Source organism: Ischnura elegans, chromosome 12 (assembly GCF_921293095.1).
Source record: "Ischnura elegans chromosome 12, ioIscEleg1.1, whole genome shotgun sequence".
Lineage (NCBI taxonomy): Eukaryota > Metazoa > Arthropoda > Insecta > Odonata > Coenagrionidae > Ischnura > Ischnura elegans.
The window spans coordinates 56,049,520-56,075,815 of NC_060257.1; the positions used below are offsets into that span (position 1 = coordinate 56,049,520).

At 36.6% G+C, this 26,296-nt stretch overlaps 1 protein-coding gene across 4 annotated transcripts in view; it reads right to left on the reverse strand.

Moving 5' to 3' along the window:
- LOC124169697 (ATP-dependent RNA helicase dbp2-like) overlaps window positions 1-26,296 on the reverse strand; it is a 37,151-nt gene extending 10,855 nt beyond the window's left edge. The window contains exons 1-11 of one of the 4 annotated variants that reach the window (XM_046548381.1): window positions 25,940-26,292; window positions 21,057-21,557; window positions 20,383-20,508; window positions 20,082-20,193; window positions 19,595-19,783; window positions 18,699-18,878; window positions 18,090-18,262; window positions 17,636-17,746; window positions 17,261-17,322; window positions 14,661-14,720; window positions 4,300-4,536 (exon numbers count right to left, since the gene is read on the reverse strand). In XM_046548381.1, coding sequence (XP_046404337.1) covers window positions 4,300-4,536; window positions 14,661-14,720; window positions 17,261-17,322; window positions 17,636-17,746; window positions 18,090-18,262; window positions 18,699-18,878; window positions 19,595-19,783; window positions 20,082-20,193; window positions 20,383-20,508; window positions 21,057-21,557; window positions 25,940-25,959 — 1,771 coding nt within the window. In that variant the 5' untranslated portion in view covers window positions 25,960-26,292. Of the gene's footprint in view, window positions 1-4,299; window positions 8,430-14,660; window positions 14,721-17,260; window positions 17,323-17,635; window positions 17,747-18,089; window positions 18,263-18,698; window positions 18,879-19,594; window positions 19,784-20,081; window positions 20,194-20,382; window positions 20,509-21,056; window positions 21,558-25,939 lie in introns of those variants that run through there. The other 3 variants (XM_046548380.1, XM_046548377.1, XM_046548382.1) reach the window with 3 other exon arrangements.

Genomic DNA, 26,296 nt, shown 5'->3' on the forward strand with positions numbered 1-26,296 from the left:
GATTGAAGAAGAACCATCCAGTCATAGCCCTTCTATGACAGCTATAAGATAATGATGATTTCAGAACCCTGAATAATTTACAGAGTTATCAGCAAAAATTAGCTATTAGCAAAAATATTATTTATAAATGTTTTTATCTATGAAATTGAACCACTTTCGGTCAAAAGTTACTTGAAAATTCAAAAATTTAACGACAAAAAAATTATCTGAATCACTGCAAGTGTATTATTACTCATTATAAAACTCGTACTAAAATAAGCAGAATAAGTTTTAATCTCATAGGTGGAAACCCAGAGCCAAGGGCACAGCTAGGAATTAAGGCTAGGGGGGGGTTTAAAACACTGGAATGTCTGAGAGACAATTATGGATAAAATATTACAGAATTTTAAGAAGATATTTCTTAAAACAGGGACTAATTAAAAAAGTTCCCGTACTTAAATTTGTTAATTAAAAAGGGCATGGCACTTTCTTAACCAAGGCAATCTATAAACCATATGTAAACAAACATGAACTAACAGACGAACTAGTTCCTACTTTCTACAAAATAATATTAAAAATTTGCATGAATCCTGTTCAGCTTTACTTTGGGGAAATACTACATGGTATTTTACATTTTTCTTATGAAAAAGTACCTTGGATACCTTCAAGTACATAATTAAAATGTATGTCTACAAAAAGAATTGGTTAATAAGACCCATGAATATAAGGCTCAACAGCGAAATGCATGGTAGAAATCATACTCATGTGGCTCATGAAACAATATTTCAAATTATTAAAATTACTCATTACAAGTAAATATTTTCTCTAGCAAATTTTAAACTTTTGAAAGTAAGAAAGTCATCTAATTATTGATGATCTTGCTTTTCTCCCATCTTTTAAGCATCATCATAATATTACGGCACCAGTCTTTATCTTCTACCTTCCCGACCAATTAGGTAATTATGCATATAGATTTTCTTCTGATCTATTGTTGTTATGTTTGGATTAAAAAGATGGGTGTGACAAATGGATTGTGAAATGAATACTGGGGATAGTGAATACGAACAGAGAAAAAGAGAAATGCAGACCACTGTAAAAAAATAGCCATTTTTCATGATGAAATTGTTGCATAAAAGATTGCTACTAGAAGCTGGAGAAACATGGGATTTAAGTTAAACTATTCACTAATCATGGGTATTTTTTAGGAGAACTAATTAAGCAAATGACTGTGATAAATAAATTATGTCTTTTGGCTAAGTTAACACTTGAAAACGTATTTAATTTTCAAATTTTAATATAAATCCACCGCAATAATAAAATAAATTCATAAACAAATCTGATGGTTCCCACCATAAAAAAATGTGTTTTCTGAGGCTTTGTTTATTGCTCAAATCTGATCTTAGTCACTTCAAAGCGGGACAACTTGGCAATTTTGCCCCCCTCTTTGAACCACCGATGATGCACAGAAGTCGAATTGCTTTGACAGAAATCTGCAGAGCAGCTCTGTTTAAATTTAATTTTGATTATAAACAAGGGATGGAGCTTTAAAAATGGCTTTCCTAAAACCATATGAATACAACCTGGGTTGATATGAAATACATAATATTATCTCCTCAGATTACTTATGTTTAACATAAAGAGAACACTATCATTATTCCAGTGTCTACAGTCTCAGTTACTGGTGAAATGGCCCAATCTGTGCAGACTGTGAGTGACAAATGTGGCTTAATTGACTAAAGTTCATACATTAAACCTTACGTACAAATCAGTGCCAATGTTACATAGATTGGGCCACTTAAGCACACAGTTACAAATTAGTACAAATTACAAATTGGTATAGGCTACCATTGTTTATTATTTACTCAAAGTGCACTATATTTCTACACAAATGGTACCTTCTGAGGGTAATCATTGTACTTACCTAGGTACAGACTCACACAGTTATGAAACACTTGCTACTCAAAGCCTATAAAGTTTGAACTACTTCACCATTAACTTACTGAGACTATACACATTGGAATAATAATAATGCACTCCACTACACTCATTGCCTGGGTCAAATTACCATTTTAGTACACTGATGGCACAATCTTTAGTTTCCACAAGTCTATATGGATTGGTAACTGCTTTTGGGCACTCCTCTGTGTACTCTTGTCTAAAAGCCATGACTGTTTCTCCAGCCATCCTGTTGGCATCTTCAGGCCAGAAGAATCACCTTTAGACAAGACTACGTGAAGGAAAGCCCGAAAGCTATTACCAATGTGGAGAAACACCACAGAAACCTCAGATCCAAGTCTATAAAGATGTTACCAGATATTTTTGCTAGGGTCTGGATGGCCCCTAAACATTCTCAACATCCTTGCAGCTAAAGCAAGGGGAACAGACAAGAGGCCCTATGGGAAAATTGCCCAAGGCTCAAAAATGTCATATGGCAGATGAACCCCAGATGAAAGATTCGACCCCACTAAAGGCTTGTTGAAAAGTGCAATAAGCAGTGCACTTACCTCCAAGAATTAAATTGAAAATAATGCCAGAATAAACAAAGAAAACAACTTCCGTACACCGCCTCTTTTCTTAAAGATAATCAACACGATTCATGTCCCAAAAAAAATTACTTTCCAGAGCAATTAAAGAAATATTGTTTGTATGGAAGTGACGTGGAATTTGTAATGCAGCATCAAAATGTACTTGAAAAGCTCTTTATCTTTTGCATGCAAAAATGATAGTCAAACACAACTATTATTAAGTATTTATAATGAAAAGGCATCAACGAATGTATCCATTGTATTAAATGAGGCTTGACATCACCTTAGCCACACAAAACAAGAAGTAACTGAAAAGGAAACAGCAAAAGAGGCTGAAAGACAAAATTGATGTATTAATTAGCATCTTAAAAATCACATCCTGTGGTGTCTGCTAGAAATGACGAGCTAAAAGAAACAAAAAATAAATTGCAGTACCAGGGTTCACGCAACTTTCAATAACCAATTTCCATAACGTTGCCCAGATTTCCATTCTGAATGTTTTAAATTTCCCACACTTTACAAAAAAGGCAAAGCAGTTGTATTTAAGGCTTTCATGGTAAATTGCATCTAAGCATTATTCTGTGAAATAAAGCAAAGTTGTGGTAATAACTGGCAATAATTGCCAGCCTTTGTGTTAAGTCATCGCCTGCCAAACAATAGGTCGTGGGTTCGAGACCTGCCTGGGTAGGTTGCCCCTATCCAGAGCATGGTTTTTCATGCACTTGTAATTGCTGAATTATTGAATAATTCAGCAATTACAAGTGCATGAAGGCCCTGATTAAAAAGGCCAAAGCACGTGGTTTTCAATGGTATGCGAATTAAAAAAAAAAGTCAATCAATAGTAGCAGAAATTAATTCAAGTAAAGCTACCTCATGCCACCTAGCTAGGGCAGCAACAAAAAGCCTACTCCCCATTCAAATGCAGCAACACTTTGCATGTTCAACTATTAATTTAATCTCTTAGCTATGTTCCTCGAGTGTTTCCCTGACCATAACCTCACATTTCAATTACCTCCTATCCTAATAGGGTGGTTCCTATTATTATTTTATTGCCTAAATCGAAAGATTATTACTCCTGGAGTATGCATTTCACGCTTTTAGATTTTTAAATGACAATATCTATTTTTCACGATTAAATGAAAAGAGAAAATTTTCAAGCACGCGAAAACACGACGGCTAAGTATGAATGCAGGGAAAAGCCCATGTGATGCCATTCTGGTTCCCACTGCCGCTGTGTGAGGTGACCTTGGGGCGAGGGTTTGTGCTTTGCTACGATGCAGGTTGCTAGCAGGTAGCAGAGTACCCTGACAGCAGGTAGCCCTTGGCTTAAATAAGGATTATTAATACCCTATCAAACGAAGGAAACTTTCCGACCATAGGCAGTTTTAATAGGCGATTATGAGATGTTTATTGATTATGATTATAGATTAAGAGATGTTTCCCTGAGCTCTGTGCCTCATGCATGCATTGGTAATCTCAGACAATGTAAAACTCCTATCTACTCGTATAGCATCTAGGTCCCTGTGATGTCACGTGGAGTGGCATCGCATGGGCGCCAATCTGGCCTTTTTCAAATGCAGTTTAAATTGACCATTGCCATTTGTCTAAACTGGGATTTCTAAAACCAAATAACTATCATATTATAAACACACTAATGTTGGGTAATGAATAGCAATCAATGCCTTTCGTTTTCTTTGATGAAGGAAACTACCCTATTTTTATTTCCCTGACCAGCATGAACCCTGATTACACTTCATATTCACATATACATAATTTAACATGTAAAAGTAAGTACCTCGGCCACCACAAGATCGAGACATGTCAGACATCTCTAGCAGCTTCGGGTTGATCACTTGATTCGCCTCTCGAAGCACTGACACCAGATCACCAGCCTGTTTCATATTGTTTGGCGTAAAGAAAGTATAGGCTGTTCCAGTCCTTTGAGATCTTCCAGTCCTTCCAATTCTATGTACATAGTCTTCAGAGCACGATGGGTAGTCAAAGTTGATCACAAACTTAACATCTTCCACATCTAAATAGGAGTGTCAAAGAAAAAAAATTATTTATAGCTTGCTTACTACAAACCATACGTGAGGTCCCTGATATGTCAAATGAACTAAAGTCACTAATTTACACTCTCGTGGGAACTTTAGTTTGATATTAAAAAGCACCAGCAAAAATTCAGCGTGTTATCTACTACATAACAATCAAGTAATTGCGATTCAAGGTAATTTTTTTTTTAAATCCATCACCAACAGCGATCTCTGTCATACAAAACTGAACTGGAACAATGAACTTAAAAAACTCAACCAACTTCATGAAAAATCAAGATTTTTTTATTGACTGTCAATCAAAGTAATAAGGCAGAGACCACTTAAATGAAACAAAATGAAAATTGTTCAAAACCTAACATGAATAATTCTAAAGAAAGAAAAAAAATTAAGTTGGGAAGTAATCTTTGACTGGAATATAATGCCATGTATTTAAGAACAGTGAAAAAAATACCCAAGCTAGAAAAAAACCATACTCAGTAGGCTCAAAAACTATTCCAGGACATCAATCAATAAGTTTAGGGCAGATTTGGATTAATAACAATCACCAAGTACCCTTAATAAAAATCATTGGTTCATTTCCATCACTAACTGAAGGTTTTAATAAGCAAGGAAGTGAAGTAAATCAAGCCACCCATGAATTGAATACAGTGGTTTGGAAATAAAACCCACCCTGTGCAACAGTCAAATTTTCTCAGAGAGACTTCTTTTATTTGAGGGGAACTCCACGACCTAGGTCCATTCGTGGGCAACACCAGGGCCTCAAGGCAAGGAGAGAACCTCAACTGGACGTCCGCCAGGGCACGCAGTCCAATTACCTGCGGCGGGAGACACCGACCACCTGGGCCGCGTGCCGCCAGACGGTTAACGGCCCGACCCTATTTTGTGGCACAGGCGGGCCCCACCGGCAGGCCGTTTACACGGGGCCCCACCGAGGCCACTGCGAGAGACGGGGTGCCCGGCAGGCAAGAGCATGCCAGCCCCCGGCGGAGTCCGTCGCTTTTCCTCGTGAGGCGGCTATGCAAGGATTATCCGCACAGCATACGCAGGGGACAACATGGGGTGAGTGGAGGGAAGGGGAAGCCGATGGTGCCACAAAACCTGATGCATGACCAACTTCAAACAGCAAGGAGTACTCTTGCGTGATAGTTTTACCTCACCCAAGAGCCCTGTTAATCTAAACTGAGTAATCTGAACCACAAAATACTTGTGTGGCAAATGTTTTGGAATATTAACATCAAATTCTATCAAGGAAAAAAACCATTTTGATAAACTCTACTAGTGTACTGACCAAGTCCTGTAAAAACTACAATGGAAACAAACAAGAATGTACATTGCAACAATGTAACCACTTGCTACAGTATAATTTACAATTAAAATACATTTAAAAAAATACATTAATTACATTAATTTATTTAAGATAGCTGGACTGTTTCAATTTGTTACTCTAGGCAGAAATCTAGCTTTCAACTTATTAACAAAAATTAATCAATGCTTCCTATTATCCTTCAACTAAAATCCATATTTCCCTAAAATTCTGTCCAAAACATTTCCATAAATTTCTCGAAGGATTCAATTCAGTTTAAGCAAACTGCCAGATTATTGGTGTTCAGATTAGCAGGACTCAACAATAACTTTAATCTACAGACACAGCAAAAGGAGGAAGAGATATGCTCCACACTAGATTTTTCATTACTGAGGCATCCAATGGCACACTACTTACGTATCCTGAAGCTTTCAATTATTAACCCATGTATGGCCCAGCATGCAAAATTAATATGTTTACAAGCATGTTAAAAACTTATTGCAATTTTAATAAGGCAAGCTTCACCATTTTTATCAAGGAAAAAAAGAAAAACAATAACTTCAAGCTCAGATAACTAAAAGTTTACAATAATAATATAACTAGGATTTCATATGTGTTTCAAAATAGATATGGAGTAACAGCCATCATTTTTCTTGATAAAAAACAATCCATTGCTATGACTTAATTGATATAGAAGCAAAATCAAACCTACCCAAGTAAATGTGATGGCTAAATATCATTCAATGTGATTCATATGCATGAAACTTAAATATTATTATTATCATTTCAATATAAAAATGGGCATGCCATACTAAGTAAAAACTCAAGCTAAGAACTTTAATCACTAATTCATGCTTTACCAAAAGATGTGATGCATTGTTTATAATAAAAAACATCATCATACATACAAATGCTTGCATAAGTCACAGTATTGAGACACCACTTATCACGGAAATTTAGATGGTAAGTGATGTGCCAGAAATAATCAAATGGGATACATGAACAGGCTTTATGGGATCACGTTTATTTTAAGGATAAAATTCAAATATTTCGAAATACTTCCACTAACATCTTAAGATTTTATCCAAGGGACGTAATGGACCTTCTTACTTTGAAAGCATTAAAATATGGTAACAGTGAACACAGTAACTTCTTACAAATAAAAATTAATATCATTACCCTCTTTTTTATTTTAGGGTACAAAACCAAAAACTTGCCTTTAACAAATATTTCCATAACTAACCTACTCGTTAAACTTGATTTAATTAAAAATTAAGTCTTAAACCCAGATTTGCAGAAGATGTAGCATAAAATCATTTGAATATTACCTAAGTATTCCTTCTCCTCACAGGAAAATTAGAAAGAGGTAAAGAAGTACTTACAGATGAGGTATAAATGAAGTGGTAAAATGAGCACTTAGAAGAATAACAGGATGCATAAACCTATGGAAAATCTTTTAAATTGAGCCTTTAATAAAGTTGCCATCACATTTAGTTGGCAATAAAATGATGTACCAAACTAAGAAATGGCCAAAGAATCATGCTACAAGAAAGTTATGCATACAGGTATCGATTTTCTTTAATAGAAAAAAATCAGCTTTCCATCCAAAGTAGAGGGAGCACAATGCAAAGCACACCGTGGCATAATCGATTAAATTATACCATTTTAAGATCTTACATTATCAAAGTCATTCACAAACATCAAATTTTGGCACATAATATAATGAATGGCACACACATTTATGCGAACAGTATCAAAGCTTCTTCAAGTCATCAATTGATGAACAAATGCATTGAATGAGTTTGGATACAAATTTCCTGGTTTCATAAATTGGGATAAATTAATAAAAATCTACAGTAATTACATGGCAAGCTGAAAACTAATTTCCAGCACCTGAATACACCATGTTGTTGGGAGGTGGTCATTTGCATTGCGTGTATACTTGATGATAACACAAAACTCCACTAAAAGAAAGTGGAGAGTCGTTTATAATTGAGAACTTCCATTTTACTACATAATGCACTCTTTGCTTAATTCTTGGGTGGAGATCAAGAAAGAAGTTGGTAACAATTAAACAACTAGCACCATCGGACAACCGTGGGACAATTGGGGGTCATAGGAGGACTTGAGGGGGGAAAACTCCAGCGGTAGAGCATAACATCAATGGCTGCCCAGCCGGTTGACGAAGGGGACGTTGTGTTCCCCCATCCGTGGCGGGGTCACCGGAGGGGATGGGGATTTTGCGATCCCCCGACATGCGGCAAGAGAGCCGACGCATGGTTCTCGCCCAGTTGCCGTGACGAGTTGGGGCGGCGGGTGAGAGCCGGGCGAGGCCTTGCGGGCTTGTGAGGCTTTATCCCTCGGGTGCACGGGGAGGGGGGAAGTGGCCGGAGCCCATTCTCCAGGCCTCCCCTTTGCAAACCTGCCCGGTGACTGACCCACCGCCTTGCGATTGGGCAAGGCACAAGAGGCACGGCCAGGAGATGCAACTATGCACACACTGTTTGCTTATTTCTTTCCATTTCCCTCTCTCTCTCTCATTTTATTATGTGCATCTCCCTTGCGCCTCTGCAAAGGAGAGAAAAAAGAACCAGGCGGATTAATGCGGGAGATTCGGAGAGATGATCACCTCTGGTCGCCCCCGAGGCCAAAACGCACGGCTCGGGGATATCCCGTCACTCTCACACCATCAGTGTAGACTTGGAGGAATGGGCATGAGAATAGCTCCCCTTCCACTCAAGCACTTTGATATGAAACATGATGCACTGCTAATGCGAGATTTGACTTTCGGATGGGCAAAAGTATGGAGGCATTTCATGACCATCATTAAAAATGTTTACGTTCACACTACTCATGTGACCCATCCAGCTCCTTTATAACAACAATCTCAAATGCATTTGGTCACTGCCATGGTATTCATAAGCTTTTATTTTCAAAGTGATATGGCTTGACAAATTAAATTACACCATCTGTGCATCTCATTTGAGGTAAAAGGTCAAATTAATAATGCATACCCACTTAAATTATATTTTTATGAAAGCATTTCCGAGAATATAACACAAAACCGTTACATCACTAAAAACCCTTCAGAACTATAGTTTACAAGAATTAGTAAAGATAGAATAGCATTTACTAGCAACAATCACATAAAAATGAAGCATCTATTATTTCAATTGCATAAATAGAGACAAATAACCCAAATTCTGGGGTAAAAAGTACCTTTAACCACCCTAATGTCAATCCAGCACCTGTTCAAGAATTTGATAATATGTACATTAATATATAAATGTATGCACTTTAATAATTTAATCCAGGTACTAAAATGCAAACGTAGACCTGAAGACTATTCAGTGTGTAATAAAATGTCATTTATAAGGTCTGCAGATTCTAAGCAATTATGAAAAACCGGGAAGGAGACTAATGAGAGCACACTACCAAGGGCAATCATTATCACTTTCGAAATCCACTTCATTTTTTTACAACATCATTTTAAAAAGAGGCAGACAACATGATTCAGGAATGGAAATTCAGCTTCTAAAATTCAATTCATACTTCTGCATAAAAATAGCCTAGGTGGTTAACTTCTGACATCATTTTCTGACTTTGAATAGGTCCAAAAGATAAAAAATCTAATGGTAGACAGCATTAATGAATTTCATCACAGACCTTGAAAAATATAAATACAGGAGTTGGAATATTTTAGAAAAAAATATGGCCATAAACAGTATTTCTCTTTGAGTCAATTGAAACGGCTACATTACAGCTTAAAAAAAAGTTCCTAATACAAGGGCATACCCAGGATCAAAAATGGAGGGGGCAAGACAAGGTATTTCAGGTTGTAACACAGAGAAGGTTATAGAAACAGAAATTTCGAAAAATGACAACAATGCTTTACTAGTTTTTTAAAAGTTATTTGCTAAGAAAAAAATATTTTTATTTTAATTATATGTTTTATACTACTATCACTTTTCTTGGATTTAAAGAAAATTTTTTCAAAACTTTCTTTCACCTAAATTTAATTTTGCTTGTGGGGGGATGAAGGGGGCAGCGGCCCCCGCACTGGGTACGCCCATGTCCTGATACTACAGTTTCAAATAATATTACAATGAATGACTTATCAATCAGGGCAAAGAAACTACATACACAACCACTGCTTGCATTTCATAATATAAATCCCAAGCAAACAGGTCAAAACAAAAGGAACTGGCTGTGAAATTGTAACGGAGAGATTATTTTTTTGTAATTACTCATATTCTAGGCTGGTGAACATAAATCTGAGGTTTTTAACAAAAATCCTTTCTGGGAAACTATTGTTTTCAAGTGAATGCCAAAAAAGGATTTATTTTTTCATTGTTTTCCATTTTAAAGCTTTTAAGACTGATTTCCAAACTTTTATTTCTTGGTCTTCTCTTCCTCCGACAAAAAATGAATGGAATGCATTTTGCAAGGAATTTTATGGTTTTCTGGCCTGAAATTTTGTGGGAAAATGTCAGATTGGGTCCAACTGCCAAAAATACAAGCATAAATACGAAAAATCATCTGTCACAATTTCAAAGCTTAAACTCCCAGATGCCTGAGCCAATACTGAAGACTGGTATATTCACCTAAAGGAATGTTTTATTGATCCCGCTTACCCATATGCAGTACCACCACTAAAAGGCATTTGCATTAAGGGCTTCCATCAAAATAATTTAAACATTATTTTATTAACAGTTAATTTAGCAAGCAGACATTTGACCAACCTGGATTAAAAACCCATTTGATTAGTAGCACCTTGAGATGTCATCCATATTACAGCCCTTAAATTATTTTAGTCAACCTGTTAAAGTAACTATTCTATCAATATTTTATTCTAATTCAAAGAAAAATGAATAAAGATAACAAAATAAACAAATGTTTGCATGCTTTTCACTATTGGAAAAAAATGCCTCCAGGGGCATGCCTTTCTCAGCCGAAAATACTAACACAAACAAGATATAGCATGATTTCTTGGTGACTAGAAACAAAGAATTGGGTGTAGAAAATGAAAGAACGCATTTGTGAGCTTTCCAAAAATTTTTGTTTAAAATAATGATAGACTACCAATGAAGGCTGAAGACATAAATAATGGTGAAAAATTAATTAAATAATACATTCAAGAGATTTAGCTTTTCAAACTGGTTTTTATATTGACTGATAATTAAATGAACTGAAAATTAGCAGAGAGTGATTTTGCGATACACTCCAAATAATGACGGTGAGCAACTTAAGAATGAAACCGTAGGAAGTTTAAAAAGTCTTTTTCAGTTCTACAGACAGTATTTCGGATTTCATAATTACATATCAAAAAATGAAAATGCCTATCAACAGATAAACCAAATATATAATTAGTGATAAGGCACGACCCTTCATTACCCAATACATATAGCTATTTCACCTACAAAATTTTCCTTCAAATACGAGCTCACTTAAATGAAACACTAGCTAAAAAAGCAACTACAGTGCAACCTCGATATAACGACACCCCACGGTACACTTATAAACACTCGCTATAGCGAATTGTCGCTTTACCGGAAGTGGAGCAAATAATAGCCAATATACCTGTTGCGAACAGATATACAGGAGCAGGAGTGGTGCGGCGACAGATAAACATCTATCCGATAAACGTAAGCATAAATCCAGACGAAAGGCGATGTTATTTTGCATCACTAGATTTCCTTACTCAAATAACGACTAACTATTCAAACAATTTATAAGCGCCGCACTGAATAAAAATCGTGCAAAGCATTGTTTCGTCAATCATTATATTTTATCGAACGACAGTTTACCACATAAATTTGAGACTGAGCACTCCATTAACTTCATTTCTAACACATCGCTAGCAATTACAGAGGTTAAGGAGTCTTGATGAAAGTCTTCCGGCGGTGAAACCCTCGCTATGGCGAGAGCCAACACCGAAAGGGTCTCGTAAAAACGAATTTTTTAACACGCTTATTATAGGGTCAATTGACGGTGCATCGGCTATCTCTCGTAATAGCGGGGGTGTCGCTATAGCCCGTACTCGCTTTAACGAGGTTCCACTGTATAATCTTCATGCATTGGCATAATCACAAAACTCACTTCCTACACACATTAGCTAAACTTAAAGAATTTAAAAGGACATAAAGGCTACTCAATTTTCATTTATAGTATACAGTAAAACTTCGATTTTACGCACTTCGATTTTACATTATGTCTCGTTTTTACGCAGCGGCACTCAAGTCCGGCCGGAAAGCATAGGGAATTGCAATGGTGAAACTTCGATTTTACATCTTTTCTTGATTTTACGCAGTTTTTCGATTTTGCGCAGCATAACCCCAGCCCCTAAGAGGTCGCTAATCTTGATTTTACGCAGTTGTCTTTCGGCTTGTTTTGAAAATCCGACTAGAGCAATATGCAGTTAGGTTATTATTTCGTCTCAATGAGTAGCAAAAATGAATACAGGAACGGTTGAAATGACATCGCGCTGTTGAACGTGAAACTAAATACATCGCGAATCTAATTATTGCTTCCCCGTGAGCCCTCTCAGTAATATTTCAGGCTCCATTACGAACGCGAATGTCGCTCTTAGTTCAAATTCGCCGTAGAAGGATATCGAAACCTAAAACACACGGCAATCGCCGTGTATGCGTAACTACTTTTGATTAAGACATGATCGCTGGGGATATTAACATTATCACCTTTCGTTTATTATTCGACTTATTGATCGACGCTGTTTATATCCAGAATTATGAGCTACGGAATATGTATCCCCAACGCAAGGCTTTCTAGAATTTTGCCAACGCTATGTTTTCCGTCGCCCCAGCGAAATATAACGGCGAAATGAGTCGTTAAAAATACTCCCGTGCCAAAATTTTGGCTTCCAAGGTGATCTAAAAAAGATAGTCGTACTTCTAGTATTGACGTAAGTCGATGGTGATTCAACACGATGGTAAAAGCAGCATGCATTGTCTCATTCCCGGGCTAACCCCACATCTGCGGGACAAATGGAGGCGAGGGAAAATTGCTTGCGCTGCACGCTTATCAGAACCGACTCAACTTGTATCTCATTGTCAGACGGTTTAAGTTTAACATGGTTGGAACTTGAATAGCTATTAGCTTAACTCCGCTAGGTGGCAAGCGTTTTAACGGAACGGGAGTTAATGCCCTCGGAGAATAACTCGCGTCGTCAATCGTCATGTAATCATTGAAGTCAAATTCAAGACGTGAGTGATAAGGCAGTCCCTTTAAACTCAGGAATGGCTTAGTACCATTCAATCGAAATACAAAAAGTGTCCAGTGTTGTTATCAGATATGGGGAAGCAAAATATTACGTGAAGCTGAGTCACACGGCTTGTGAGTCGAAGGTCCCGGCGCTGAATTTGCGGAAGAATGCCGACAGAGAAGCTATTCCCGGAAGAGTCAATCTACTAATGCTAAAATTTCATGGGGAAATGCTTTTTTAATGCGTATTAATTATAGAGAAGGAAAAATTTTCAGGACTATTAGTCATTTTTTATTCATCACGGGCGGCATGACGGCAGTTGCGCGGTTATTTAAATAGCTCACTTCAAAAAAAGTGATCTTAGCACCGGAAAAATCTGAATTTCCGAATATCCCGGGTCCTGTGTGCTCCGTATTATCTATGGTATGCTATTTGGAGGTAACCAACTACTGGGGTCATTAGCGCCGTGAAGTAAGGGCTGGGGGGATAGGAACCCTATGTTGGCATTAGCCAGGTTGTAATGATAAGCTCAAAAGGGACCAGGACTTAACTTCCCATCTGATGGACATAGTGGTGCACTGGAAGTGCCCTCCACATTAGACTCAAGTAGGGATAAGGCCATCTCTGATAAGTCTTTGCTACTGCCAGGACTTGAACCCAGGCCCACAGGGTGTAAAGCCTTTGTGATGTATTAGCAAAATTTTGCTCCCTGTTAATGGGGTTAATTTGGATGACTATCCTCAGGTATCTCATTTCTTCAATCTCCAATCTTTGTTTGTCTGCTGGTGGTTAAACGGATATCCTGAAAACTGCTTTTAATGAGAATATTTTCGAAAATTAGCTTCTCTGTGACCATTTAGTATCACCATTCCGAAATTTCTCCTGGGTAACAGAAGTAATCTTAGTGCCAGAAATGCTGGCATTTCAACCATTTTGTTCAACCATGGGAAACACTGTTCAGGAATGCAAAGATATTTCTCTTAGGGTAACACGTCATCTGTGGTGTTGCTTTTGAGTAAATAAGATTATTAGGCTTCATTTTCCGAGCAATAATGAGCTAGTGTTATCCTGAAAACTATACTCCTCTTCAATACCAACTCTTGATTTTACACACTTTGATTTTACACAGTGCCCATATTTCGGTCCCTCCAACTGCGTAAAATCAAAGTTTTACTGTATAAAGATTGCATTCTCAATGCAACTTTAAGAGTAACTCAACTAAGAGTTGTATATCCTTAAAAGCTTAACCGCTAACTTAAAGGAACAACAAGTTAAGTCATCAAATACAGTGGACTGGTGAATATTACATCTTTGCAATACTTCAATCACACTGGAATCCCAAATTTACATTAGGCAAATACAATTCATATTTGTAGTAGTCTTATTTCTAACCCTTAGTGAAAAATTAAATCCTTAATAAATAGGTAGTACAGAAGAAAAATAATACTCTTTCACAGTTAAAACTTAAATGAGTCCTTACACACTAATTAAATTATGCATATAGTAATTATGATGACATAAGTAGGTTAAACTGATAAACTCAATAGCATAAAACAAAAAATAAAAGTGGTACTTACCAAGGCCCCGGGCAGCAACGTCAGTTGCAACTAATATCGGTGACTTCCCTGACCGAAATTCTACGAGAAAAAATAGCATACACATAGAATCCACTTCAAGATTAAAACTGAAGAATTTTAAATTACTAAATATTACTAAAGATAAAAAAATTAAATAATTTTTGAACACACAAAAATACCTAAAACAAACACAACTAATCCATGTTATTGCTAAAACTAACATGCTTTTTATTAAAATTTCACAAAAATTTAAGATAAAAAACTAAATTCCATCTTTAAACTATGAGATACAATTTATATTCCGTCATCATGGAGCATAGTGGGTGGATCCCTTATTACTAACAAGGGAAGGTACAAAGTGCCAGATGAGAGACAAAGTTAGAAGTGTGGTAGAAAATAACATTTAAAGAGACACACATTCTTGTTTTCGAGATATTGTCAATAAAGTACTATTCTCGGTTCATTTTATCTTTTTTGGTGATATGGTATGGCTAAACCAAGTGGGGGTGAGGGGAGGGAAAGTTCATTGACATGTGACTTCCCTTTGCTAATCGGCAAACAGCAGGAGTGGCCTTAGCTAGTAGCTCTCAAACCTCTGTCGAGTTAACATCGTGAATCTGCTCATGGAACAGTGTTGCAAAACCTCACACGTTCTCTTCGTACGTCTTTAAGTATGCTTTTCACCAACGGTGCCTCATTCAGCATGGTAGCTGACAATGTCGTGGTCATGCTTCTGTGAAAGGATTATCCCCAATGCCTTCCAAATGAGTAGATACATTGACTCCGTGCCAGGGTCAAAATTCCTGTGGCCACCCATGACTCACACGTTTCCAATGACAAACTAGAGCGACTATTTACATTTGGCAACGTTAAGTTCGCTCTTGCTCTCGGTACTACTCCTCCCCCATTACCGAAGCCTTCCAGAAGTGCCCGGGCTCTCACAAAAGCTCACCCACAAACATAAAGTGAATAGATTATTGTAAATGCCACGATTAATGCAACCAGCTATACGCCCATGCAATGGCAATTATAGCCTCTTTTGCTCTCTTCCATGGGCCTAGCACGGGAGTAGCAGTAAATGTGAATGGGTAAATGCCAATACATAAAGTATGAATCACATGATAATAGGGTAGTTCCTTCATCAAAGAAAACGAAATGCATTGATTGCTATTCGTTACCCACCATTGTGGTTTTCATAATATACAAATTATTTGGTTTTAGAAATCTCAGTTTAGACGAATGGCAATGGTCAATTTTAACCTCATTTGAAAAAGGCCAGATAGGCACCAGTGCGATTCTACTCCACGTGACGCCACAGGGACTTAGTTTCTACATGAGATGATAGGAGTTTTACATAGTCTGAGATTACCAATGCATGCACGAGTCACAGAGCTCAGGGAAACATCTCTTAATAATCGCTTATTAAAATTGTCTAAGGTCGGAAAGTTTCCTTCGTTTGATAAGGTAGTAATAATCCATATCTAAGCCAAGTGCTACCTGCTAGCAGCCCGAGTCCTATCAGCGCTGAAGCCTCGCCTCAAGGTCACCTCACAGGGCGGCAGCGGGAACCAGAAATACGTCACACGGACTTTTCCCATCATTCCTACTTAGTCATCGCGTTTTCACGCGCTTGAAAATTTTTACTTTTCGTTTAATCGCGAAAAATAGACATCGTCATTGAAAAATCTAAGAGCATGAAATGCGTACTCCAGGAGTATTAATCTTTCGATTTAGGCAATAAAAAAATAATTGGAAACCACCCTATTATTTCCCCAATCTGTCCATGATCATCCCTTCACAGGGATAGCTACGGTGACCGCTCCATTGTTAGTAGAAAAAATGACTCATTCTCACTATGTGTTCCTTGATGTCTTGAGGGATAGGAACCCAATCCCTTTTGTGGAAGAATGATTTTTATTGTTACTTCAATCATATGATTCATATTGATATCACGGAAGTCGTCTATTTGGATTGTTGTCGTATTTTGTCTGGTAAGTACAATCGCTATCACTTCGTAGGTTTATTTGGTTGTTTATGTGATGCAAGTACATATCTAAGAGTAACTAGTTCTTTTGCATCTTATTAAAGTCGGCAACAAAAAAAGATTTTACATGTTCTTCTTCTTCGCTCTGCTTCATAAGAAATTAATTGATACGGAAGAATCCAATTTAGAAATCAACACCTTTTTCCACCAGTAAGCACGTCCCTTTTTCCATTGCCAACACCGTTCTTCCATCAATCATAATGCACAGCTGCTAGAAGCAATTGTAACGCCATACTTGGCTTTTAATTGAATGAGAGTTGTAAATATGGAAATTGACGGAAAAAGTGATAAAATAAGGGAAAGTGGGGATGACCGTGACGTTCAGAAAGAGGTGGGTCAAACCTCTTTTGGTCCCTGAAAACCTATAGCATGGACTATCATTCTGATGGACGGAAAAAATGATTGCGTGATTCTGACTTAGCTGAGCAAAGATGTGTACCTCTTAAAATTTAATTTTCTATCATGCTTGCACCCCATCCGATATTGGCACTTGAGTTTCTTCCCTCACAAGTTGAACATGCTTGTCATTTTGATGAACCTTGATGGAAAAACCTACCTGTAAGAACCCAATCTCTCTCTGGCTGTGATTTGTCTCCATGGATACACATTGCAGGCCACCTGCCAATAAGAAGGTCAGCTCGTCAACAAATGTTGTCATTCTAGAGACAAAATATATTAAATCTTCACAGGATATTTCTTAAGGAGGATTTTGGAAGCAGAAAACAAAAAAAAAATGCTATATCAAAAGACTTCAAGAGAAATATATTTTTTAAATATTTTTAAGCCTTTACAATTATTTAAAACTTTTTTAAAAAATTTCAATTTTAAAAGATGGAAAAACATTTGCAATGGATGAAAATTCTTTGGCCAAATTAAATCCTCCAGTTGAATACTGACTGAATTGAAATAAAATAGCAAATAATTTACTCACCCATCTTGTCGCATGGTCCTTGTGATTTCATCAACTTTTCGTTTTGTTTCAACAAAAATTATAGTCTTATTTTCTTTTTCAGCTGCAATTTCTTCCAGCAGTTTCATCAACCTAAAATAAAGAGACACTTCTCTTAACTCAAGGAAAATTATAATTGAAAATATCTACCAAGTACATTTTAATGTGTTCATACATTTGTAGACCAGTATTCTAATAATACTCATTAGTTTTGAACATACAAAAATATCTAGCCTACCAAATATACTGAAGAGGTTCCAAGCATTCTTTCCCATGTGCATTTCTTCAGGCAAATATCTGAAGAAGCCAACGTAATGAGTGAATAAATCTTTTCACCTCAAGAGAGGCTTATGCAAAGAAATGCTTGAAAACTTCTTTGATATACTAATAAATATTACATAAACAGCACTGACACATAAATCACAAACGAACTTACTTGTTCTCTTTCTCATGTTCTTGACAAACATCAATAATTTGAAGAATATTGTGATTTGCTGACAGTTGCAACGAACCTACATTTATCTGAATGTAATCTTTCAGAAATTCTTCCGCAAGATTTCTGACTTCCTTTGGCCATGTAGCTGACCACATTAATGTCTGACGATCGGGCTGTAAAGGGTAACGGACAAGAATTTAAAAAATCATATAAAATAATTTATGCACATAAATGTGCTCAAAGCAATTTTATTCTTTTTTACTTTGAATGTGGACATCTTCCATTACTTATCTTTAACTCTGGTTTATAAAGTTAGCATCAATATTTTTATGCGATGGAATAGTTAGATATAAGAAAGTTTGAAGATGCAAACCATGAGAAGTTACAGTTAAAGCTTCAACATTTTTATGTAGGCCCACCATAACAGAACTGCAGGAGGATAGTAAAAATAGTGAAATATTCAAACAATGAAATTCATGATTTAATTTTAAAATAATTTCATTTTCAAATGATTTAAATAAACAATAGTGAAAATGAAAATCTTTGGAACCAGATTTGCAATTTACATGGTCTAAACATGATTCCAAGCTTTTCAAGTAATTGACATACCCTAATTTGTTCGATGATCTTTCTGATCTGAGGTTCAAAACCCATATCCAACATACGATCTGCTTCATCCAGAACTAAGTATGTACACCTCTTTAGATTGGTAGTATTCCTCTCCAAGAAGTCAATCAGCCGTCCTGGGGTTGCTATAACTATTTCAACACCTCTTTCCAAATCCCTAGCCTGGAATAAAATACCCCAGTTAGTCCTTTTTTGGCCTTAGACTTTAACAAAATAAAAATTTCATAAAAGAAAATTTTACAAATCCTATTACAATGAACAAGAGGAATATTGATTACAAGCTTTCACAGCCTTAAAATCACATACATATCAATACATGCACTAGTCAAATAAAATAACAAATGCAAGCAATACAAATGCTATCTCAGTAAAGAGGTTATCAGAGACAAAATGTTTCTGCAATGAAGGAGGCAAACCTCAATCCAATTTTTCATAAAATTTCCTCTATGAAATATTAAAATCATTCTGAAGGCCTGTTTACACGATACATTAACACGTACGAGTTAATGTAAGTTTGCGTGAATGATTTTTGTGGACCGGAACGGAACATGTACGAATGCATGAGCCAAATTAGAACAGGTTCTATTTTCTGTGTAAGCATTCGCACAAGTTGGGTGGTTACACGGTGCATTTTGGCGTTCATTCTCGCGATCATATCATTTAGACATTAACCCGTACGAGTTAATGTACCGTGTAAACAGGCCTTAAGATATCATAAAAAAGAAAAGATCAAGGCAGGCATTGTTGTTAAAATAATATTATTTGCAATAATGAACATAATATTTGTTTAATAATTCTTTACACTGACCACCAATTCCATACCTCAATATGCATTCGAATTATCAGACTAAGTATTAAACCAATCCGGAAGTACATACCTGCCCCCCCTTGGGAGCTCCTCCAAAAACACATGTGTTTCTTATTTGAGACGAGTGGCCAAATTCGTTGGCTACTTGTTGAATTTGCTGTGCAAGCTCACGTGTGGGCGCCAAAACCAAGGCAACAGGACCATCTCCTCTAACCAGTCGTGATTGGTTATTTATGTGCACAATGGCAGGAAGGATATACTGTAAATGATGAACATAGTTGAGAACATTGCCAACCAGTATAATTTAACAGAGAATTGGAAATTTTGGGAGCGGGACATGGGGTTCAACCCACCCTGAAATTTTTAGGAGCTATGGCTGTAGGCGTGGCTTCTCAAAATGGACTCTCCCTAAAATGCAACCCTAAACATCTTTCTCACCACAGCCTTGAAAATTTACTCAGGATAAGAAATATTTATCCAAAAATTAAGTTCTCAGTCCCTTGATTACTTCATTGTACACAAAAAAAGATTTGAAATACAGAAAATAGAACACTCACCGCTAAAGTCTTGCCAGATCCTGTCTGGGCAATGCCCACCATATCTCGTCCACTGAGTGCTATTGGCCAACCCTGGGCCTGAATGGCTGTTGGCTCTGCAAAACCTTGTTTCCTGCCAGTAAAAATTTTTTGTCACTTCTCCGCTAAATTATCAATAAATGATTAGAAAAATGTTTCAAAATTGATCAGTGAGTCAGAAACTACATACAATAATAAGTTCACATATCAAAGGAACAAATATCAATGCACAAAAAAACACCTTAGCAAGTGAAGTAGGAGAAATGGTAGGTAAGAGACTTACTTAATTTCTTTAAGAACGTAATCAGGAAACCCAGCCTCATCAAAATAACGAATAGGATTGGGAACACTCCTGCCTTTGACTGTAATTTCCTTTGAACTCCGATACTGTTCTATTTCATGCTGAGGCCTAAAAAAATAGTGACATACAAGTGTAATGAAATGACACGAAAGGAAACAAAATGATGAAAATATAATGCTATTACAAAATAACAACAATAATGTTACACAACTCAATCACTACAGCAGCGATACATAAAGAACATACTTTCCACGAAATAACATCAGAAAATTGACCAGAGAGACTATGTTCTCAATAGATTACAAAATGCAGCAAACATTTATGCCAGATTCTTAATCATTATTGCCCATGAAAATTGCTGTTTCTTTAATCAGGGAGTCATTAAAAATCAATCAATATCTATGAAGATGGAGATCCAAACTCCAAAAAAAATATTATAAAGATGTTAAAAACATCCTTTTCCCTTATATTTTGAGATATGTATTATCTTATATGCAATGTGAATGACATTATTGACACCCAATGTAGCCAACGTATACTATGTACACAATTGTAATTTTTTGTACTTCTACATAATTTTTTCATGAAATGTCTAACATTTTTCTTTCGTAAGATTATTGGACGAATATATTATCATTATCATACAATTTCCTTACCTGTTGGCCACATCTGGATGAGGTACATAGAATTCCTTACGGAATGTTGGCAAGCGGCTGAGATCCCAATGTGGTTTGCGTAACCTCTCCCCGGGCTGTCTTCCTTTGAGGCTATTCCGGCCGCCTCCCCCACCTCCAAACCCACCACCTCCCCCTCCACCCCCACCACCACCACCACCAAACCCTCGCCTATCGTCCCGGAAACGATCTCGATCACGACTGCGATCCCTATCCCTTCCGCCACGATCTCTGTCGCGATCCCTTCCCCTGTCCCTATCTCGGTCTCTGTCCCTATCCCGATCTCTATCCCTGTCCCTATCACGATCTCTGTCTCGGTCCCTGTCCCCTCGGTCACGCGTGCGATCCACACTTCGGTCCCTATCACGGTCTCGGCTCCTGTCCCTGTCGCGGTCACGACTTCGGTCCTTGTTGTCACGATCACGACTCCTGTCGCGATCCCTGTCTCTATCCCTGCTCCTGTCCCTGCTTCTGCTTCGGTCTCTGAAAAAAATTGGGGGAAAAGCCACATGAAACTTCAGAACACACACCATAAAGCCCCATTCACAGCAACTTAGCTTGGCTCAACTTGACTTATTTAGCCAGGAGCTCATTTAGAAAAATGGGTAAGGTTATAAAATTTTTATAGAGCCAGTGTTTATAGAGCCAGAGCCTGGTGTTTGGGTAGCTTTGCATTCCAAACCACTTTTTTCAGAATGATCTCCTCTACCAGATGCAACCAAACACAGCTCACCTTTTGTATTTATTCTTAGTACATATTGCAGTCCTAATATTGGTACACTACAGTCCTCTATGCCTTCCTTATAAAAAATTTTCCATTTTTATTACTATAATAGTTTTTGTATCCCAGTAAAGGAGTAAAGGGAGTGTGTAGGCAAATGTATGGCTACAAGTCCCAAATGTGAGAGAAGTTAGAGATGTATTTATTATAGAGTGCAGCACCCCAGACCAGGGTTGATAAAAATCATGGTTTTTTTCAAAAAAATCATTTTTGTTGATTTTTTTTATTTAAATCAGATTTTATTGATTTAAATGAGATTATTATGATTCTCCATTCGTCAAAAAAACCGTTATTTGCAATACTAACTATTTGGGCAGCATATTGGAGAATGATCGTTTGCAGAAACAATAAGAGGCAACATACTCTAAACTTAATACAACATTTAGTCAATCAGGGGAGAGAACTATGGAAATGCCAATGGTATCAAATTAAAAATTACACCGGCATAATATAAAATTGCCATTGGAAGTATCAAATGTGCAATATTATGTGGTTCTAAAGCATATGAAGTTTAGAACAATTCTGTAATTGCAACTTTGTATGGTGCCTACGCTTAGAAGTTAAATCAGAAAACAAATTTTTTTCAACGGATACACTAGTATTCTTACCAAAGCCATTTTTTTTAATTTTCATGTTACATGCATTCCTACAGTATCATTTCTATTTAAGAGCCACCATTGTGCTGATAACTGTCGATTCATTGTATTAATTAAGAAATAAAAATCAAAATTATACACTTACAGCTTCCTTTTCTTGACTCTTTAAAAATCAAACGTATAGATCACATTATGATTTAAATCACCTGATTTTTTAAAATAAAAATCAAGTAATTTAAATCGTGATTTAAATCATGATTTAAATCAAAGTGATTTAAATCAATCAACCCTGCCACAGACCCATATGCACCTAAATTTGATGCTGAATCCACCCCTGATTTTGGCCTATTCTTATGTGTGAAAAAATCCATCTCAGCTCAGATTGTGTGTTAATAGTGGAATTGCTTCAAAGGCCGTTTTACATGGGGAACTTAATTGCACAAACTGATGTGTGTATGGAGGCACAGTCAAAATTGCCCCTGTTCTAATTTGTTAGAGTAATTGTGCAATTGCACGCCATAGTGAGAAATTAATGCAGTTCTAACCAGTGCAATTACATACCCTGTGTGTGTGCCTAAAGAAAACTTTCAATACTTCAAGTAGATTCTTTTTTAAGGTCCTCAACTTCTAACAACAAAAATTACACCTAGTTTAGTCAAGTGGCGGCAAATGGGGCATTTAGACCCAAAAAATGGAAAGATAGCCACTGAATGATTTCTGGACATAGGACTTTTTTATAATTTTTGTCTCATTAACATACTGTATTTACCATGGCAATTAAGTGTGATGAATTCATATTCTGACCAATAGACAATGTCTATAGATTAGACAATTTCTTCCATCAATTTTTAACTTTATCTGCTTCAAGTATCCCAGGAAACTGAGTATACAGCTGAGTCTCATCCATACCATTGACGCTTGATTGACTACTACTTTACACTGAACGCAATCCATTATAGAATCCAAAGAAAATTTTGAGCCGTTTCTTGAAGAAGTTTAAAAATTGCCATCCACAATGATTAATTTAAGGAGTAACTATGGCACATAATTGACATATGGATAAGCAATGACTAGATAATTTAAAATAATAAAATGGAAAGAATATTAGAGGGTTAGAACAGCTAAGCAACGGTCACAAAAATAATTTTATTACACTAACGCATACACTAAGACACATAGGCGGATCTAGAGGGGCACATGCCCCCCCCCCCCCAGACCCTTAAAAAAATATGCAAGATTTTTAATACGGTCCCATTATCATTGCGTTCGTTTTGTATTACGAGGTATCCTTGTGCCCCCCAGAACTAAATCCTGGATACGGCCTTGCTTGTGCCCCCCCCAGAAAGAAATCCTGGATCCGCCCCTTCCAAGACACAATGACATTCCAAGGTCGACAAATTTACCACCTAAAACATCAATGATGAGTACGGATTTTGAAAATGAAAGTGCACTCGAATACATTGAATTTTCAGTTCACAGTAACTGACAGAAATGTATACGTAAATACCCTGGCAGATATATAAAGCATAATTCCCAATTAATACAAACTACACAGGAAATTGGGCCATTGGGACCCCATTCATGAAAAAACTGCAGTTTCACCCACACTTCAAACGGTCTTGAAAAAATAGTAGATATAGCCAAGAAATATTTTTCACTGTTTCATTCCTACATGGAAGGATGAAAATTGCCAAGTTTCATCCAAATCGAAGTCGGGTGGGAGTCATGAACTAAATTATGAGCCAAATTTGTTGCTTTTACTAAAAACATCATTAGATTGAATTAACTAAGAGGAATACCAACAGAAACACAGGGAAAAATGGAAGGCATTCTTTTAATACATTAGTATGCCTGAAACACAATATCGATTTGAAGCTACCATTGAAGCTATATCAAAGAACGGTGCATGAAATACCATACCAAAAGCACATTTATGCATAACGAATCCAGCAGAGCTTGCAGGTGAGTAACATGATGATAATAAGGTAGCAGAGGCTTTTTTTGATACACTTGAAAACAAAATCTTATCAAATGTTGAAACAGGTAATGAACAAGCTCGGTGACATATTTGAGGAAAAACTCAGTTTTTACCAAAACATGCATAATTTTACTAACAACAAAACTTGGTTGATTACCCTAGAATTCCCCATGATATGATGCACCTCATCAGTGTAGTGGCAATAAAAAATCAAAAGTATTTGATAAGTCATGAAAGAATCAAACATAAGTTAGAGGGGATATTAATTTATAGTTCAAGAGCTTCACTCCACATGTTGACTCCGGGGAAATTCCGAGCTACTTAACTAAGTAAACTATGTTAAACACTATGCCATATAATTAATTAAAGTTAACTTACAAATTTTTATATATAAATAATTCAAAATAAAATCAACCCTCCAGACACATTATTCTCCGATTTTAATCCTAGTGCTCGCTGAATAATAAGTACAACAGAACTTGATATTGTAAGGAGAGAATTAAGAGGAAAGAGAAATTTTAATTTTTCTGGATACACGATATATGTCTTGAACAGTACCGAGGGCGAAATCAGGTGGACAAATATGCAGCAAAAAACATTTTTTATGCGGTACAGGTATTTTAATTATTAATATATCACCGGAGGTAATTCTCTTTCATGCCCTTGATTTTGTTAAATAATTATCTATACTACGACATTATTACCTATGTTAATTCAACTTCGCTTGCACTTTCATCTCACGAGCTTGTTGCATTTTAATGCTTCGAGAGCATTCATTTTGTAATTATCACATATTACTTTGTATGAGATATGGTTGAGATTTTAACATTCACTTTTGGATTCCATCCATTATAATATTGTAAATGATGCATTTAATTGATAGAATACGGAGCCCATACGAACCAAAATCTGAATTGGTGTCCTGACTTCAATAACCAATGAGATAGGCACATTAACACAAACATATCCCGGTACGATAGCAATATTTTAAATCTAGCATCCAATAAAAAAATATCAAATTAAAATAACGAAATAATCAATCATACCACTTGAACAGCTAGAAATCACTAATTTAACTTGTTACACAAGTATCGTCAGGGCTAGCAAACAAGGTAAACATAATGTTTAAGATGGTGGGCGTGGATAAGAATGTTTCTTTAGATTTAATCCGTAGTATTTAGGAAACTGGTGTTAATTAACAAAAAAATTTGATAAATAATAGGACAACAACAAAGCTTGTGGGCTTAACCGCTTCGCCGACGCGAATCGAAGTAAAAAATAATTGTCAATCACGGTCATACCAGTACAAAAACTTTTAACCTACTGACTAAAAAAAATTTGATGATTCATATGTAATTTTTCAACTCGGCACGGACAAAAAAAAGTATAAGCAATAATTCTTCTAAAAACAAAACAGACTGCCAAAAAATACAACCGGACGCCCACACATAACGACATTCATAGTTAATCATACCACTTAACATCATATTTTTATTATATTTCTACTTACCGACGGTCTGAGCGACCCATTGTGTCTCTTAAGCTTCACAGTGAAACACCAGATCAAGGGACTCGAGGAAATTTTCTTGCAATACACTTTTAACACAAGCGTCTGTCCACAAGAACTATGGCGTACGGTGCCGCAATGGCATTAATGTCACGGAAGTAACACCTTAAAAACGATTAAACTTTGGGTGTAGTTTCAGTGTCTCCGGTGCACTTATGCCTCGTCATTTGAATAACACACTATCACCTTTTTTATACAAAATAAACTATTTTAATGTTGCATTCTGTTGCCTCTCCGCCTTCGACGACAAAATTCACTCAAAATTTATTACCGACAAATGCGCATCGATAACTTCACGTT